The sequence below is a fragment of the Lepisma saccharinum genome, chromosome 24 (assembly GCF_977018435.1).
Source record: "Lepisma saccharinum chromosome 24, izLepSacc3.1, whole genome shotgun sequence".
NCBI lineage: Eukaryota > Metazoa > Arthropoda > Insecta > Zygentoma > Lepismatidae > Lepisma > Lepisma saccharinum.
In genome coordinates this window covers 25,110,924-25,129,762 of record NC_139252.1, presented here as the reverse complement: position 1 = coordinate 25,129,762, position 18,839 = coordinate 25,110,924, and the positions used below count along the sequence as shown (strand labels likewise).

Sequence of the window (18,839 nt, the reverse complement as noted above, 5' to 3'; positions counted from 1 at the left end):
TACTTGGCTGACTGCATTTTTCTTGTTCCAGAGCTTTCATTTATCTCGCTACTGTAAAAAGACACTACTATCTAAATTTACAACACAACTTTCCACATAGTATTCAAAAGTAGACAAGCAATAGTTGCAAAAATACAAGCTTTTTTGAATGGATGTTTTTTCCCAAAGTGTTAACTTCATATTTCAGTAGGCTTATTAAACACTCACATTGCTAGAATAGTTTTGTGTATATTTTGTAAATAGAATCTGATAGTATAATATAATTTTAAATGTTTTAATTTGGCATATGAATGGGGTACATATAGCAAAAAATATATATATTGCTACATTTTTTAACACACTTAACAAATGTACCCTCCATGGTACAGTTTTTTCTTTAACTATATGTAAAATAGATTTTTATTTGAGTTTTGGTTTAAGTCCACTTTATGAACAGAAAGGCTAATCAGGACTGGACCTACAGTTTAAAGTGGGATCCAAACCACCAGGTATCGGATCCGGGACCCCATGATTACAAGGCGATGACGTTACCAGTAGCCATCGGAAGTCCTATTAACAAAAATTGAAAAGCTAGTATCAAACCCCTTTACATTTGTATTTAACATATTTGTATTCTGGCTTTCAAGTGCATCATGTACAGTTTGACAATTTCTTGTAAACCTGGTCATGTAGAAATTCTTGAAGTATTTTGCCCACCTAGTGCGGTTGTCAACCATTGTGGTTTTATAAAATTGCTAAAAAAATTTACCTCTTTCTAATTTTTTAAACTTTATACATTAATATGCACCTTTGAAATGAAGTACTATTAATAAATAAATTATGGCATATGGTATATGTCTAGTCTTGTTGACAAATATAAAATCAGGTTTCAAATAGTTGGCAACCAATCTAATAAACTCTCACGGCCTGGTACTGGGCCGTAACTTGGCAGTTGTGAAACACTGTCCTAGTGCTCACTGATCCTAAAAGTGAGGCAGTAACTTCTAATTAGGATTAGACCTACAGCTTAAAATGGCACCTGAACCACTGTGCCTCCATTGAGAATTGAATCTTGAACCCCTTGATTACAAGGTGACATCATTATTGTATGCCATCAGGGAGGCTCATTCTTTTAAATATACCGGGTGGCCAGAATTAAAGTTACCCAATTCAGGGCCCTCTGTAGCCTGTTTGAGGCATCGTAGACATCTGAAATTTGGTGAATCCACTATGCAGACCATGGGGAAGAGGATGGCGATAAAAAAAATAGTTGTATTTTCTGCCACCAGGTTGAAATGTGGCACTGTACTTCCATAATGGGTTGTAAAAATGACGTAAACTGCCCCAATTCGTTATGGATTTGCCTTTACCTTGCAATAAACGAGAGATTATTTTCTCGCAACTTCCAGCCACTAACAAATGTCTTTCTAATTAATAACTCAGCTAAATCACTTAATGTGATTATTTGTACAACCCCATCATGGAAGTGCAGTGCCACATTTCAACCTGGTGGCAGAAAATAAAACTATTTTTTTTTATCGCCATGGTCTGCATAGTGGATTCACCAAATTTCAGACTTCTACGATGCCTCAAACAGGCTAAAGTTGGGCAACTTTAATTCTGGCCACCCGGTATGTGGTCATTTTTTTCCAACAACAGTACTCACAATTATAAGTTAATTTGGGATCTAAATCTCCCTTGAGTATTAAATGGGGTATCAACGCATATGAATAGTAAAGTTTTTAATTGTCTTGAAACATGTAATAGTTTAATATTAACATTTGCCTCATTATTTGTGATATCAATGGCACAAACGTGAAAGTTTGTTTTGAATTAACTCTTTCGCTGCGGAATTCTCTGGCACACAATATCCCTTGGCTGCGTAATTAAATTTGAAAATATATTTTTTTTATAAACAAATAGTTTTCACAATTACATTGCGTTATATATGAGAGAGAACTTACGAAATTCATTCCTTGCACTGGAAAACCAGTCTGTAGGCCCTGGTGGTATGATATTTTGAAATTTTGAAGAAAAAAAAATTTAGAAAGAATAATTTTAAAAAATTACATTGCAAAATATGTTATAGAGAAATTACAAAAGTCATTCCTTGCACTGGCAAACCATTCTGTAGTCCCTGATGGTATAGTATTTCTCAAAACACGGGATGACGCAGAGTGGTGGAGCGGCGTGGAAATTCGTAAATAGTATCAAGATACTGGGTGGTGAAAACTTCAGTTTGTTCTCCTGTGTGTTCAAATACTGAGCGGGGGAAATATTTGATAAAACAAGAAAATGGTGTGCTAAATACTGTACTGTCACCAAGTAACTTAGCACTTGCCTGTGTCGAACTTCCCGCACCTAGATCAATGCTGCTTTGCACTCTGCTCCATGATGTTACGGACGGCGGTACAAATTCTTCATCAGACACTACACAATCACTGTCACCACTTGAAGTCTCATAAAAACTGTCGCTATTATCGTCACAATTTAATTCACTTTCTGATTCAACAGTTGAGTAACATCATTATCAGACAAGTGTTGACGACTTGACGAAGCCATGTTGTTTACATTCGAACATGCATTTGAAACTGACATGTCAGAGCACTCAATGCTCTTATTCTAAACGGAGGCGTAATTAGCGACATCATACGGATATAAACAAACGTACAAGTTCAAATAGTTCCAAATAGTATCTACAGATGTCTGAAGGCTACTAATGCGACTTCCGCAGAGCAAGGCACCTGGCGTGCTGTGCATAAATGCGACGACCGCAGCGAAAGAGTTAATTTTATGCTCAGATAGTGTAATCAGAATTGGGCTGACAGTTTTAAAATGGATTCCGAATCTGTATGCATTATGTATCCACTGAGGATTAAAACTGGAACCCATTGATTACAAGACAACAGAGTTGCCACTATGTCATTGGGTAGGCCCATACATAAACACACATATGGCAAAAACAAATTAGAAACTAAAGGGTATCAAAAAGTCACGCAACTGAGATTTTGAGTTGAGGTAATGTTTGTACAAAAAGCGATAGATACACTGGGTATTAATTTTGTCCCATGTGTTTTTTTAAACATTAAGCTAGAAATTCATGCTGTATTTTGATGTTCAGTATGGGGGAAAATTTACTATGGTGTAGAAACGTTTTTGTATGAAGCGAAAACAAACCCGGATAAAAGACAGCTGTGGAGTCACTTCAAAAAGTGTTCAATGTGTGTAGATGGTCTCGTTGGGTATTTACCGAATTAATGAAAGAATGATAAATTTTTGATACATTACAGATGATTTATTTGGTTATTTATAGCATATTCGTGATGTATGTTTTGTAATTGAGGTGTACTGGCAACATTGGTTTGTTATAGAGCAGTACAAGGTGTGCCAGACATCTGGCTGTTGTTCAATCAGCGTTCAAATGAAAGAAAATATTTAAAATGTATTATACAAAAAACTAACCTATCTATATTTTTGTATGAATAATATCAAATATTTTCTTTCATCTGGACTAGAGTACTGCATCGGACCACTTTTGCTCACTCAAACTCGTTTGAATCTCCCATGCTCAAGTGTGCTACGCTCGATCAACCTAAAACCCATACATGGAAGGAAACCACTATGCAATTACAATTCTAAATAATAATTCCGTATATTATTATGCAAGACTCAAATGCAGCACATATGAATGTATGCAGTATCTACAGACCGGAACGTAAAATGGATACACATGCTGACAGACCTGCCTAAGCAATTACAAATATCATATCACAGTGCAAGAAGTATGTGTACATCATTGTTCACTTACTGAAAAGGATAATAATATTCTGCAAAATAATAAAATGCAGTTATAACATTCAATTGAACTATCAACTTTGTGTGCCATCTAGCATTGCCCGTGCAAACTATTTGCCGCTAAAGCGAAAAACGCTCATTGCAGAACTCTAATCTGGACACTGATTCAATAACATAGCCAGATGTGGGGCACACCTGGTACTGCCTTCTGACAGAACCAATTTGCCAGTACACCTCGTAATTTTAAAAAAATGTTTTTTATGAATATTTCTTAATTAATCCCATAAATCGTCTGCAATGTGTAAAATGCTTAAAAATTTATCTTTCTTTTATCAGTTCGGTAAATATCCACAGACTATCAATACACATCAATTTTTTTTGCAATCGACCCCACAACTGTATTTTATTCATGTTTGTTCCTACTTCATACAAAAACTACAAAAACCTTTTTACACCTTAGTAACTTTTTTCCCATACTAAATGTTCATGTATAGCACAATTTTCTAGTTTAATGTTTAAAAAATATCCACATTGACAAATATAATACTGTATGTAAGATTCATGTCTATCACTTTTTGTACAAAAGTTACACATACGTTCAGTCTTGGTTGTGTGACTTGGACACTTCGTAGAAGAAATAAAAAATTATGTCTCTTTGACTGCTACACCATGTAAAATTATTTTTCTAATTCCAAAATATGACATTACTGACCTGGAAACTGGAAGAGTTTTGTACTGAATAATCAACTTCTTGATTACAGATAATTTGTATAACAACAATTTTATATTCCTTACCTAATTTCAACAATGTTGAATAAACCTCATTCATTTGATTTGCAGGGAAAATTGAAGACAGCAGTTTTATGTGAGCATTATAAAGGGTCTTGAAAGTTGTTTGGAAATACTTGGAAAGTGAGGGAATTTGGATTGGCAAAATGGGAACCCTGCCTGCATTAGTGTGGTAGAAAATAATCACAACATTACTTTGGTGAGGTAGAGTTGGAAGTGGTTGAAAAAAAAACCTGCTTTTTTGGAGGGGAAAACTCTCTTTTTTGTAATATAATTAAGCCTTGTTTCCATATTGAAACCAATAAGTTGCTGACCAAGGCAGTTTATTAAGGTAAAAACACTTAACACGTAACGTTTCGACCCTGTATCAGGGTCTTCCTCAGACGAAGAACTAAACTAAAATGATGAAATAAACTACACACAGAAAGATTACATACACATAGCAGGGTCACAAGCCACACAACAACAAATCAAGTTGACAGTCCTTATCTAGGAAGATTTCTACAAAGGAATTAAACATATCACCTCCTGACAGTTGTTGACTAATGGGTCTACTACACTGACAGGTGATTGGCAGGTCAAGATCAGCAAGAGTCTAAGAACCACCTGCTCACCACTCCCCCACCCCTCCTGCCATTCTGGTTATGGGTGAATACCTCCTCCTCTGGTCGTCTTCTTTTCTCTTCTTTCTTCCTTCTTCATACTTCTTTTTTCTTCATTCCAGGACAGGACAGGACATGAAGTTGAATGGGATTCGGCTAGGCGAATAGGAAAAGAGAAGAGAGAACTAGTGAGAAAATGGAAGGAGGCCAAAGAAATAGAAAAGAAAGGAGAAGACATCATGAATTGGAATGGAGGGCTCAAGATAAACAAGGAATGGAAGAGTGTGTTAGAGAAAGTTGAAAGGATGAAGAAAAGGAATGAAGAAAAAAGAAGTATGAAGAAGGAAGAAAGAAGAGAAAAGAAGACGACCAGAGGAGGAGGTATTCACCCATAACCAGAAAGGCAGGAGGGGTGGGGGAGTGGTGAGCAGGTGGTTCTTAGACTCTTGCTGATCTTGACCTGCCAATCACCTGTCAGTGTAGTAGACCCATTAGTCAACAACTGTCAGGAGGTGATATGTTTAATTCCTTTGTAGAAATCTTCCTAGATAAGGACTGTCAACTTGATTTGTTGTTGTGTGGCTTGTGACCCTGCTATGTGTATGTAATCTTTATGTGTGTAGTTTATTTCATCATTTTAGTTTAGTTCTTCGTCTGAGGAAGACCCTGATACAGGGTCGAAACGTTACGTGTTAAGTGTTTTTACCTTAATAAACTGCCTTGGTCAGCAACTTATTGGTTTCTCTTTTTTGGTTGGGCTTTCTTTGGCTTTTTTCACAAAAGTGTCTCAAATCAATGAAAATACAGGAGTTGGCAGAATTTTTCCTGTTCCACAGTTTACATTTATCTCCCTACTGTAAAAATAGACACTCATTTCTACATATAAAATACAATTTACAATGTGAAATTCATAGCTAGACATAGAGTTTTCAAAAAAGCTGACTTTTTGGAATGGGCGGTTCTTTCTGAGTGTCATCTTCATATTTCGGTAGGCTTATTAGATATATCTCTGTAGTAAGAACATATTCACATAACTAGAGTAGTTTTGTATGTGTTTTTAATAGAAACTAATTGTATATAATTTTCAATGTTTGAATTTGTTATACGAACATGTACATGAAGCAAAACAAAAAGAAAATACTGCTGTACCTTTTCAAAATCTAGAATCAAATTCTTTACAGTAAATTTTGTGTTCAGCAAAACATATTTGTATTCTGGGTTTCCAGTACATCATGTAGAATTTGGTTAATAACCCGTGACGCTACAGCCCGTAAGGACCTGGACCTAAGTCCCAACTGCCAGTCTCCCTCCCACAATCCTACCAAGGTGTATGGATATCTTCAACCAATAATTAGGTGGTTGGGTCAGCACGTCGTACCCCCAGCCATTATAGGAGATTTTTATGACTGGGTTATGCTACTCGTAGCTCCCCAATTTCCTCACGATGGTGGGTTGCCACCGGTCCTATACACAGGCTGAAAACCCCGAGACTCGAACCCATGCCGTCCCACAGTACAGTTGAAGTCCAAAGCACAGCACCTTACACTGCACAGCCACGGAGCAATTTGGTTAAATGGCCACTAAACCTGGTCACCTAGCAACTAGTGATGTATTTTGGCTGTTTGATGCCCTGAACCCAAAAATTTCACTCAAATACTTTTCTGATCTTTAAAGTTTATATGGAAATAAATATGGACCCTTAATTAATATATCAACTATGGTATAATCACAGTTCAATTAAGTATAGATTTATGTTTAAATTAGTCGTCAACCCCTGGGTGCAACGGACCTTTTTTCATGCCTGACTTGAAAAACACTGGCACTAAAACTGAAGCAAAGATTGGCCGCAAATGGCTTAAAAAAATCTATTTAAGGAATCTGGACTGGACTTACAGTTTGAAATTAGATCCGAAGCACTCTGCCTCCATTGAGGACTGAACCTCAGACCCCTTCTTATTACAAGACAACTTTCACTCCAGAGCCCCATTCATGATTACAAAAGGAACCTTCTATAAAAAAAGTCGGCCTTTTTCCAACAACAGTATCAATTTGTTCTCCGTGATTTACAGGTTAAATTAAATCTTAATCTCTGATGAAGTAGCTAACGATAGAGAACATTCAGACCGAAGCAACACATGACTTGGGGGGGGGGGGGGGGGTCATCACATTGAAGTGACAAAGGTCACTTCAGTCTAAGCAAGCATCCACCATGCATGCACAAACAAGACCGAGGCGACATGATGCACACCATTGTGGAGGAGCTTTCAGACTGAAGTCACAGATGACAAGTGATACATTCTCCTTCAGTATAAAGCAAAACAAAACCATATATTGAAGTAAATAATAACAAAGTGGCACGATGCCCACCAGTCAGAGCAACATGCAAATGACATGTTTAGCTCGTTGTCGCACTTCACTTCAAAAGCTTAAAAAGCATGTCACTTGTTGCTTCGGTCTGAAAGTTCAGAGAAAACTGCATAGGCCAAGTGACAAGCGACACTTGCAGCTTATGTTGATTCGATTCGAAAGGTTTCATTTACATCTAAGTATTCATATTTTGGATGTGTGCGACTTACTCACTATCATATATAAGCATAAAATCAAAATTTGTTATTTACTTAACTAACAGTGAGTATATACTTGTCTAAGACAACGTTTCGGTGGCAACTGCCCCCTTCTTCAGGTCAAGAAGTGTGCTTTATGGAAATCCACAAAGCTTCATCATTTAGAAAGGATATAGGTTTTTACGTGTACGTAAGTAAATAACAAATTTTGATTTTATGCTTTTACATCTAAGAGTTGGTTTCCAAGAGCCGCACGTGGCTTCCGTCTCAAAGCTCTGTTAGACAGGATACACACATTCACGTAATACATATACTTCTGCATATGTGTTGTGAACAGTAAAGATTTTTAATTGTCCCGAAACATCGAATATTTTGATATTAACATTTGTTTCATATTTTATGACATCAACATTTAAATTGAGACACAAACATGTAAAAGCTTGTTTTAAGTCCATTTCATGATCAGACGTGCTCATCAGAACTACACATGTAGTTTTAACCCTACCTTACCCATGCCGTACAAGAAACTTGCATACCGGGGCCCACACTTTTTCTTCATCATTAAAATTCAAGAAAGTGTTTCATTATTAAATCTTTTCTGAATATATATGTGCAGTTATTTATTAAATATAATAATTACCATCATTACCAACCAATTGTACACTGTCACTGGCATGAGTGTCTCAAATGAGACTCATTCAAAGATGGCACCTGATAGACCCACCAAGTGAATTTTGCCTCCTAATTGCATTACATTTAAGTTTTTATGAACAAAAGTAATACAGAAATATTGGGAACACCGTAGGGAACAATGATATTTATATTCAAACAGTTGAAAAAACTAAAAAAAATTAGAGGTGATGGGACTGCAAGGCCCCTGCCCCCCTTTCCGTAAGCTAGGGTGCCCCCCTTTCCGTAAGCTAGGGTTAAAATTGTATCTCAACCACTATGCAATATGTGTCTACTGTGATTGGCTGCTACATCATGTAATTTTTTTAGCTAGTTGCAAAACATGTCACTACAAACCTGTAAACTCATAACAGTAACTTCAAGTGAAATAGGTTAACTGTAATGGGTAAAAAGCCAAAATTTCCAATTTTTTTCCCTAAAAAAAAACATCCATTCAAAAAAGCCGGCTTTTTTTGCAACTCTAGGTGCAAGATAATATTTTTATTAGATTGCATGTGTGCATGCACACTTATATATATATATAATATATATAACACTTATATAATAACAAATATATTTTTGTTATTTAGTGTCACTTTTCTGCCATTTTTGACTAATCTTGACAATGAGGATGAATGATGATATGGTGAAATTGAAGGGACACTAACAAAGAACTCGTGGCCAGACCAGGACTTGAACCTGGGACCCCTGGCATCATAACATGCTGTGCTAACCACTCCACCATGGAGGTGAGCACGCACACACACACACTCATTCACATAGAAAAAAATACAATGGAAGTGCTAATATTAAATTTACCAATAACAATAAGCAAAAGATTACTGATTCAATACGATGTAGTAAATATTTATTTGATAAGCTGAATTTTATATATTCAGGTAACTGGAGGATTATATCTTAGAAAAAGGAGAAGCTGGATATTCAGAAATTTATTTTACAAAAACTTTATACACCAATTCAGTTTTTATTTTCACAAGAATAAAAATAACAAAATTGCATCACCATACCCTGAATACATTAGTTATAAGGTCAGTATTGGCAATTTACTGACAAACTGATATGCCATATTATTGGATAATACTGATAAATGATATAACCACTGGTCCCGCTACTAATATATAGTGTAATAGAAATAAAACAGCCATACGCATCCAACCTACTACAACACAAAAAAAATTCTAGTAAAGCATCTAGTCATAGCACAGATTATGTTTAAGCAATGTACATTTACCAGACCCAAACAATGATCAACTTTGCAGGAAGCAATGTAAAATATTTGTACGAGGGAAAGTCATTAAAAAGAGGAATTTTATTTTAAACTTCATGGAGATTTATGCACAACAAACATTTGTATTTCGGGACTGAAAATGGTTCCTTAGCAACATGCCATAAAAGTGTCGTGAAGATCGAGCAGTATGTGCCTCCGCAGTAGCTCGTACAACATGGCTACTCCACTGTTGACTTGCACCGTAGAAGAGCAACGGAGCGTTATTCATTTTTTGTGGTCAGAGGAAGTGAAACCTTCTGAAATCTACAACAGAATGAAGGTTCAGTACGGAAACAATTGTTTAAGTCAGGGGAGAGTGTATGGGTGGAAAGATTTAAAGACGGAAAACAAAATGTCAGTGATGAACACTGGAGTAGGAGGCCAGTTTGCATGGCAACTGAGGCAGTGAAACAACAGATCGACCAGCCAATTCGTTAATTTAGCACACACTCCCGTGACTTAAACAATTGTCTCTGTACTGAACCTTCGTTCTGCTGTAGATTTCAGGTAGTGCTATTTCCTCTGACCACAAAAACAATTAATACTCCGTTGCTCTTCTACGGTGCAACCAACAGCGGAGCAGCCATGTTGTACAAGCTACTGCGCACGCACATACTGCTCGATCGTCATGACACCTTGATGACATGTTGCTAAGAAATCATTCTGAATCTCCATGAAGTTTAGAAGAATAAAACTTGTTATTTAATGACTTAACCTTGTATATTGCCAGCTGAATGTTGTTTCGTTGTATCTCCATTTTCATCGGAAGTGAGTTGATTACATTACTGTGTTCCATACATGTTAATGAATCACGTGGCAAAGCAACGTATTGGGATGCCAAGTGGTGTGAATTATCAACAATAATAATATGTTTGCACAAATCTTGTACTGTATTTAAAATTCTCATACATCAAACTTCAATCAGCTTTCCTGGAAAGTTATTGCAGATGAACATACGAAAACATAGTATTCAGCTGGGAATATTGCAAAAGGTACTCTTGGTTTCGGGAACAATTATAATGCATTAGATGACTGAATATTTCAATTACCATTTATGTTAATCAAATATGGCACTTATAGTAAACATTACTTTCATCGATCTCCCTTATTTGCTACTAATTGCCCTTTTACTTCCCTTCCTGCAACAAAAACACTAGAAATATTTCTGTCATCACCAAGATAGATGAATTTTTGTACCAAGTCTTCAATTTTGTAATCTTGCACCAAGTCAACTGATGAGTCGTCTCCTTTCAAGTTGATGAGTAGAGCATCAAAATCCTTTCCTACCTCAAAGTTTCCAACGGTATCTTCTAGAGCAAGAGCTGAAAAGAAATCACTATGTGATTATTATTAATAATTATAATCATAAACTTAAAACACAGTGTCTTAGAGTTCCAGCATGCTCGAATTTTAGTAAACGATTGATTGATGGATTTGGTTTATTTTACTTTGCTTTCCTGCTTGTTTTGGTTAATCGCAAAGATGAAGGTAAGTGATGATAAGGTGAAATTGATGAAGAGACACTCACAAAGCTTCAAACCTGGGACCCCATGGCATTGTAGCATGCTGTGCTAACCACTCCACCACAGAGGCAGGTAAATCTGAGTAAACAAAGCTCACAAAATAGAAATGGGACAGATATTGCTGTAGACCAATTTACGCATATTGGTTTATCAGTAAAATTATAGAGCATTTTTACCAATATTTCTATAACCTGTATTTTTTTTTTAAATGTAAAGGTACAATTCATAAGTTCCTTTTTTTCCAAGTATTATCTAATGCAATCAATTTGTTACATGCACTACAATAAGGGGGTCAATGGTCCATTCAGGTTCCTCATGGATAATCTGTAATTTTATGCAGGACTTTCAGCTATAAATGCAGGATTCGAACCTTGATCTGTGGCACATCATGCCATTGATCCATCACAGCTTGCATGCAAACCCTAGTTTCACCTGACAAATACACCCAGGTAAAACACCAGGTGTGAAAAATCGGATGCAAACAGGACTTGCTCGGTAGCTCAGTTCCTAGAGCAACAGCATGGTGCACCAGAGACCCAGCTTCCAAGTCCTGCTTGAGCATGCATTTTTAGCTCAAAATTTCTACATAGTACATCTTGTGTGTGTTCCGAACAGAAAGCTAATTTGTAATTTTGTATCAGATCAGTATATAATTGGTATTGGTGATATATCAGCATTGGCAAAATAATATCTGTCTAGCTCTACTACAAAGATAAACTCTGTGAGATCAAAAACCTGACGAATGCTATTTCCCTGATGATAAATGGTCTTAACTCCACATATGTTATGACAGGTATCACATAACATGCAAAAGATTAACAGACCATAATGATCAAAACTAAAACTGCATTATTATAGGGGCATCTTATTCATCGTTCATTAGTACATTTCTCTCTGAAGACCTACAAGTGTGTCAAATATAGCATAATAATACTGCACATGAAGAGTTTAAAATCTCACATTTGTGGAATATTATTTACAGCTGTTAACTATTGACATGCGAAGCTGTCCCAGTTCAATTTTTTTTTTAATTAACCCTTTTGGTCCATATTTATCTCTTTCATGAAAAACCTCATAAATTAACAGGGTTTCTAATTTCAGTACCCACAATATGTTAAACCAAATTTAACACTACGAGGATGGACCTGTCATTTTGAAGGGTGACCACTATTTATATTAGGGATGGGACCGATTAATTGGTACTCTATCGGTATCAGCCGATATAGGCATATTGGTTTATTGGTAAAATTACCGATTATTTTACTGATCTGATATATCGATAAATATCTGATAACTTAGTGCAAAATTCTGCCATTTCGTTGTAATTTTTATGGATAATCTCCATGCCCTACTTTCTAAAAAAGTAAATGTTTAAATATGTAATTTCTTTTGCACCACATTCACCTTGAGACACACATTTATTACCTTGAAACACACATTTATTTAGGAGGTCAATAAACCTTTCAGGTTCTTCAAGGACCATTTCTAATTTTATATCGGATCAGTAGAATATTGGTACTTTATCGGTCATTATGGGCCAAAATTTCATATTGGCCCATCCTTAATTTATATTATAATTTTTACAAGAGAGCCGCAGTAGCTTAGTCATTAGGGTGTCTGACTACCATGCAAGAGATCCAGGTTTCATCCCTGGTGGGGAGAACTGGGATTTTTTCCACCTGTTCAAGTGACTCCAGCGCCCATCCAGTGTCTTATAAAGTGTGTACCTGGAGGAAACTGGGGTGTAAAGGGGGCCAGGATCGTGGTGCTGATCACATCACTCCCACCTTCGGCCGTGATCAAGAATGTGTTTAGCCATAACTCTACACCCCCTATACGCCTTCATGGTGTGGTGCAAAGCACAGGGGAGCACTTTACTTTTTCTTTTACAATTTTAAGTTTACTCCATGGCTTCCATGTTCTGTGACTTTTAACAAATATTAATGCTCTACACTTGCTCTGAAAGAAACAACAATGGATTACTACTATAAATATGATCACCCGTCATTTTGACGGGTACAGTTTTTATGTAGATACATCTGTAAGGAATAACGGGTTCAAAGTGCAAGTGAACCTTTGTTCATTGTTGTTCCTCTAACGGACATATTTTCAACTTGAATATCAGTTTAGATCAGTCAAGGAAATATCTGGAGTAAAATATTGGTAGCCTCTATTCGCTTACTGTATTTGGCTCAGTTCAATGTCCAAATATGTCACCCAAACATGGCTTACCGGATCATGGTGTAGCTACCTCATTATTATCTGTGAGACTTTTCAAATGTGGTATCTAAGGGAGAGGACAATAATTATGAAGAGGATGGGTTCAGGGCAGATAATAATGACAATGGCAGAATAGATGTTCATTATATACGAGGCAAAAAGTCTTTGCACCTATTTTTTTTCTAGCTTGTTATAAGTGTTATTACAAAAGCAAGATATACGAGCGATGCAGTAGGTTTTTCTTGAAACGACCCTATTGTAACTTCCGATTTCTTCTACGGCACAGCACTGTTATCAGTTGGCAAAGATGGCCGGAGTGCTCAGAAGTCCATGCCATATGAGCAGCGAAGTGTTATTCGTTTTTTATGGTGCAAAGGACAAACAGCCACAGATATCCACAGGGAAATGGAGACAGTGTATGGAGACAAATGTTTATCAGTGCAAAGTGTACAGTGGTGGTTAGGGTGGGTCAAAAAAAATCGATTTTTTGAGTATCGATTTCTAATAGGGCTCAAAAGTTGCGTATTTGCAAGCTAAGCAACGGAAAAAATCATACATTGGATCTTTAGTTCGTGCAAAGGGCCTAAAGTTTGGAAAAAATGACAAAAAACACCAAACTTTACCTTTACGCTCAAAATATACAGGTAATGTTTTTTGGCTTTATAATAGCGTCTAAGTACTTCATTTTAGATGCATCATAATAGAAAAAATATTTTAAAAATCACACCTTCATTTTGAGTTTGCGCATTAGGGCGAAAATTTTTGAACTTTCGTGAAAAATTGGAGTTTTACCGCTTTACAAATATATGCAGTATTTTACTAAATGTCATAAATGAGATAACCATTGCGTGTTATTTATGTTTGGAATCCAAAATTGCAATTAAGCTTGCTTATTGCAGTTATTCTGACCGTGATGTGATATACTGAGCAGAAGCGTATGCAGAAATAAAATTTGAGGGGTCCAGTCAGAGGTGTCCATTCCCCAATGCCAATGCCCCCTCCCAGATCATGTCATAAGCCCTATAAAGTATTTAATTATGACAGTGTGTTTACTACAATCCTATTAAATAATAATAATAATGATGATAACAATAATAATAATTACAAACCACAAAGTGAATCATGTTTTTCTAGAAATCGTGTTTCACACACTGACAAATAGTGTCTTTGCTGCCTGGTATCTACATAATGGAATATATTGTTTTTAGTTTTCACATAGCATTTTATCTTTACTTTTATGTATTGGGCATATATGATCTCTCTTCCCCATTGTTGTGGCATTTTCTCTTCTTCCCATATTTGTTTGTACAGTTCTTCTAATTTGTCCACTATGATGCCCCCTCCTGCCTTCAGCAGTTCAGCATTTATGTTATTGTTTCCTGGGGCTTTATTGTTTCTTAGTTCTCCAATTGCTTCTTTAGCATATTCTCTCAAAGAGGGTTTGATCAATTCTTTGTCTGTGTCCTCCATTTCCATATCCTTTTCATCTTCCTCTTCTACCATCAAGCTTCTCTCTTCCTCACTATTTCCAATATCCTCATTCTCTCCATTGAACAGTTCACAAAAACACTCTGCCCATCTATTTAGTATGCCTTCCTTGTCTCCTATCAGATTGCCATCTTTATGAGGGGGGTTCAAAAAATTTTCATATCGGTATAGAAATAATTCACGTAGGAACACTAACTTGTGTAATTGAATAGGTACAACCTTGTATATGTTATGTGCCAAATATGACTCATGTATAATAACTAACTAACTCACTCTCTAGCCTTCTTATACCCGAAGGTTCATGGCTGCAGCAACATAGGCCTTCCATCTTTCCCTATCTTGAGCAAGATCTATATACTCTTTTCCATCCCTACCAATTTCCTTTAGGTCCATCTGAACGTTGTCTCTCCATCTTCGTCTTGGCCTTCCTACAGGTGTCTTACCATCAGGTTTCCCAACAAGAATCCTGTAAACTCCTCTTTCCTCTCCCATTCATGCCACATGGCCTGCCCACCTAAGTCTTCTTCATTTAATTATTCTAATAATATCTGGACATGAATACAAATTATGTAGTTCTAAATTATGTAACCTTCTCCACTCACCTGTCTCCTCATCCCTTTTAGGTCCAAATATTTTCCTAAGGATCTTATTTTCAAATACTCTCAATTTATGTTCCTCTTTCAATGTAAGGGACCAGGTTTCACACCCATATAATACTACAGGCAAAATTACTGTTTTATATATTTTAACTTTTAGTTTCTTAGATATTAAACGAGAAGACAAAAGTTTATGAAGAGAGAAGTAACATGCAATTCCTGAATTAAGCCTACTTTTTATTTCCTCTTTAATATAGTTTTCATTTGTTAATATTACTCCTAAGTATTTGAATTTGGAAACTGGTTCAAACGAGTTGTTATCAATAATTAGATTTTGATTATTACGTAACACTTGGTTTCAGCCTGTAAGCATATATTTAGTTTTCTCTTTGTTAACTTCCAAACCTATCTCTTTAGCAGTTTTGAAAAATATTTTAGCATTATTCTTAATTGTATTTATATCATCCCCTAATAAGTCTACATCATCTGCATATGCTAACAACTGAGTAATACCATTTAATTTTAGTCCTTCTTTAGTTTCTTTTACCTTCCTAACAGCATATTCTAAGGCAAAATTGAAGAGCAATGGAGATAATACATCTCCTTGTTTTAACCCATCATGAATTGTAAATTTGTCAGACACATTAATACCCACACGAATTTTACTTTCTGTTTCGCTGGTGCATATTTTTATCATACTAACAAGCTTCTTAGGTATTCCAAACTCGACTAATATATTATATAATTTATCTCTTTTGACCGAATCATATGCTTTTTTTAAATCAATGAATAGCTGATGGACATTTTGATTATATTCTCATTTCCCTTTTTTTCAAGTGTCTGTCTGATGTGAAAAATTTGATCTGTTACATTTAAATCCACTTTGATAATCACCTATAATTTCATTAGCATATGGGGTTAGTCTTGTTAAAATAATGTTAGATAATATTTTATATGTTGTCGAGAGTAGAGAAATTCCACTGTAATTATTGCAGTTCATTTTATCACCTTTTTTAAACACAGGAACAATTATGGATGGATTTGACATATTAACAAATTTCCACCATATTTAATTAACTCAGCTGGTATTAAATCAATGCCAGGTGCTTTGTTATTCTTTAGCCTTTTAATAGCATCTTTAACTTCAGTCAAGTTAGGCTCTGGAACTAAAGGTTCTGCTGTGTGTACTTTATTCACTTCTGATTTATCTCCTACATGGACATTTAAAAGGTCATTAAAGTAGCTCTTCCACCTATTTAGAATATTGTTTGGGTCAGCTAGAAAATCACCGTCTTTATCTTTTATCAAGTTTACTTTAGGTTGCCACCCCTTTCTAAATTCATTTACACCTTTATATAAATCTCTGATATTTTTGTTTTTGCTGTGTATTACAATTTCGTTAATTTTGTTTTTCAAGTAATCTCTTTTCTTACTTCTAAATGTGTGGTTAACTTCTCACTTTATTCTATTATAATTGCTTAGATTTGTATCATCAGAGTTATTTAACCACCTAAGTCTAGCCTGATTTCGTATTTCTATTAGATTATGACATTCATTATCAAACCATGGCTTACTTTTTCTTGGTTTATGGTATCCTATACTTTCTTTAGCTGCTGATTCTATTGCATTACGTATGTGCTCCCAATTCTTATTTACATCTGTTTCATTTATATTTTCATCATCATTTAAATCCTTCAAAACATCAAATCTATTTGACAGTTTAATTTGATAATCTTTCTTAATTCTTTCATCAGCAAATTTCCCTGTATTAAATTTTAGAACTTTTAGATTTTGTTGCTTATGATTTATCACTGCGAGTCTTTCTCTTAATTTAGCAATTACTAAATAATGGTCACTGGCACAGTCAGCACCTCAATTATACTAGTATGCCTTCTCTTATCAATGAGAATATGATATATCTGATTATGAGTTTTACCATCTGGAGAAGACCAGGTATATTTATGGATATCTTTATGTTTAAAAGTGGTACTTTTCACAATTAAATTCTTTGAGGTCTTTTAAACTTTTTTTCCAAAATTTTTGCCCCCGATGGTGCGTATTATCCACAAAATAATTCAGACAGCCAAAATGAAACCGTACAGGGTCGTTCCATGATTTTGGGACACTTGCATTGATTTTTCATATTTACGGAACCCTATCATGTTATATATCGTTGTAAAGCTTGAATCCTGCAGTTTCTGAATATGGAAACAGTATTCCATACAAGATAACGACACTAATGTGAAATTCGCTTGAAATAAGTTCATCAAAAAATGAAGAAACATTCTGATTTTTATGGTACTTTGGATGAAAGAAAACATAAGAAAAAAGGTAATAAAAATTAAAATGTATTACTGGCCAAATAATATGACATACATGGAGTGTGTAAATTCCTTAATGGAAGAAATCTTGGGCTGCTAACTGCTATGTGGAAGGCCCTGAATGTGCCTCGTATAAATGTTACATTAGTCATGGAAAGAAAAAGTATATATTTTGAAAAAGAAGGAATGAGCAATTGAATAGGTATGACGTCATTCACTCTTCATCAGCATAGCAACAGCTTTACGACCTACAACTAAGAAAGCCATTTCTTGAAACTGGATTGTACTGCGCATTATATATGAGATATAATCTTTTGTCACTTTTACCCATCCAAAACCAGAGTGCGCATTATACACGCGTAAATACGGTAATTACGGTTTCCGTGCCAGTGTTTCAATGAATGAAGGTACGACAATGCACAAATTGGAATTCAGAGCCGTGATCCAATTCCTCTTTCTGCAAGGCAAAGCTCCCAAACAAATCCATGAGGAAATGTTTGCTGTAAATGGTGAAGAGTGTCCAACATATAGTGTTGTTGCTGAAAGCAAAGAAAGTTCAAAACAGTGGAAGTATTGTCATTCCCCCCTCCTAAAAAGGCAACGTGTCTGCCAAAAAGGTGATGTTTTCTGGTTTTTGGAATGAACGTAGTGTTAGCCTCACAGATTACCTTCCGAAAGGCCACACAATTACTGGGGACTATTACGCGACCTTCTGGCCAAATTGAGTGAGAAAATTAAAATTTGCAGGCGAGGAATGCTGTCTATAGGTGTGCTCATCCCGCATGACAAAGCACCTACCCATGCATCCCGTCGTGTTCTCGTCAAAGCACATGAGTGTGGCTATGATATTTTGCCTTATCCTCCATATTCCCTGCATATTGCACCTTAGGATTTCTTCCTCTTCCCTAATATGAAGAAGTGTTTGCGGGGCAAGTATTTTCAAGATGACAATGACGTCATATCCGCGACAGAGGCGTGGCTAAACACCCAATCTCCAGCATTTTA

General features: G+C 35.8%; 1 protein-coding gene across 2 annotated transcripts in view; it reads right to left on the bottom strand.

The window, feature by feature from the left end:
• Positions 1–10,305: 10,305 nt before the first annotated feature.
• DhpD (guanine deaminase) overlaps positions 10,306–18,839 on the bottom strand; it is a 68,535-nt gene continuing 60,001 nt past the window's right edge. For both annotated transcript variants that reach the window (XM_083111050.1, XM_083111049.1), the window contains exon 10: positions 10,306–11,008. In XM_083111050.1, coding sequence (XP_082967176.1) covers positions 10,779–11,008 — 230 coding nt within the window. In that variant the 3' untranslated portion in view covers positions 10,306–10,778. The remainder of the gene's footprint in view (positions 11,009–18,839) is intronic.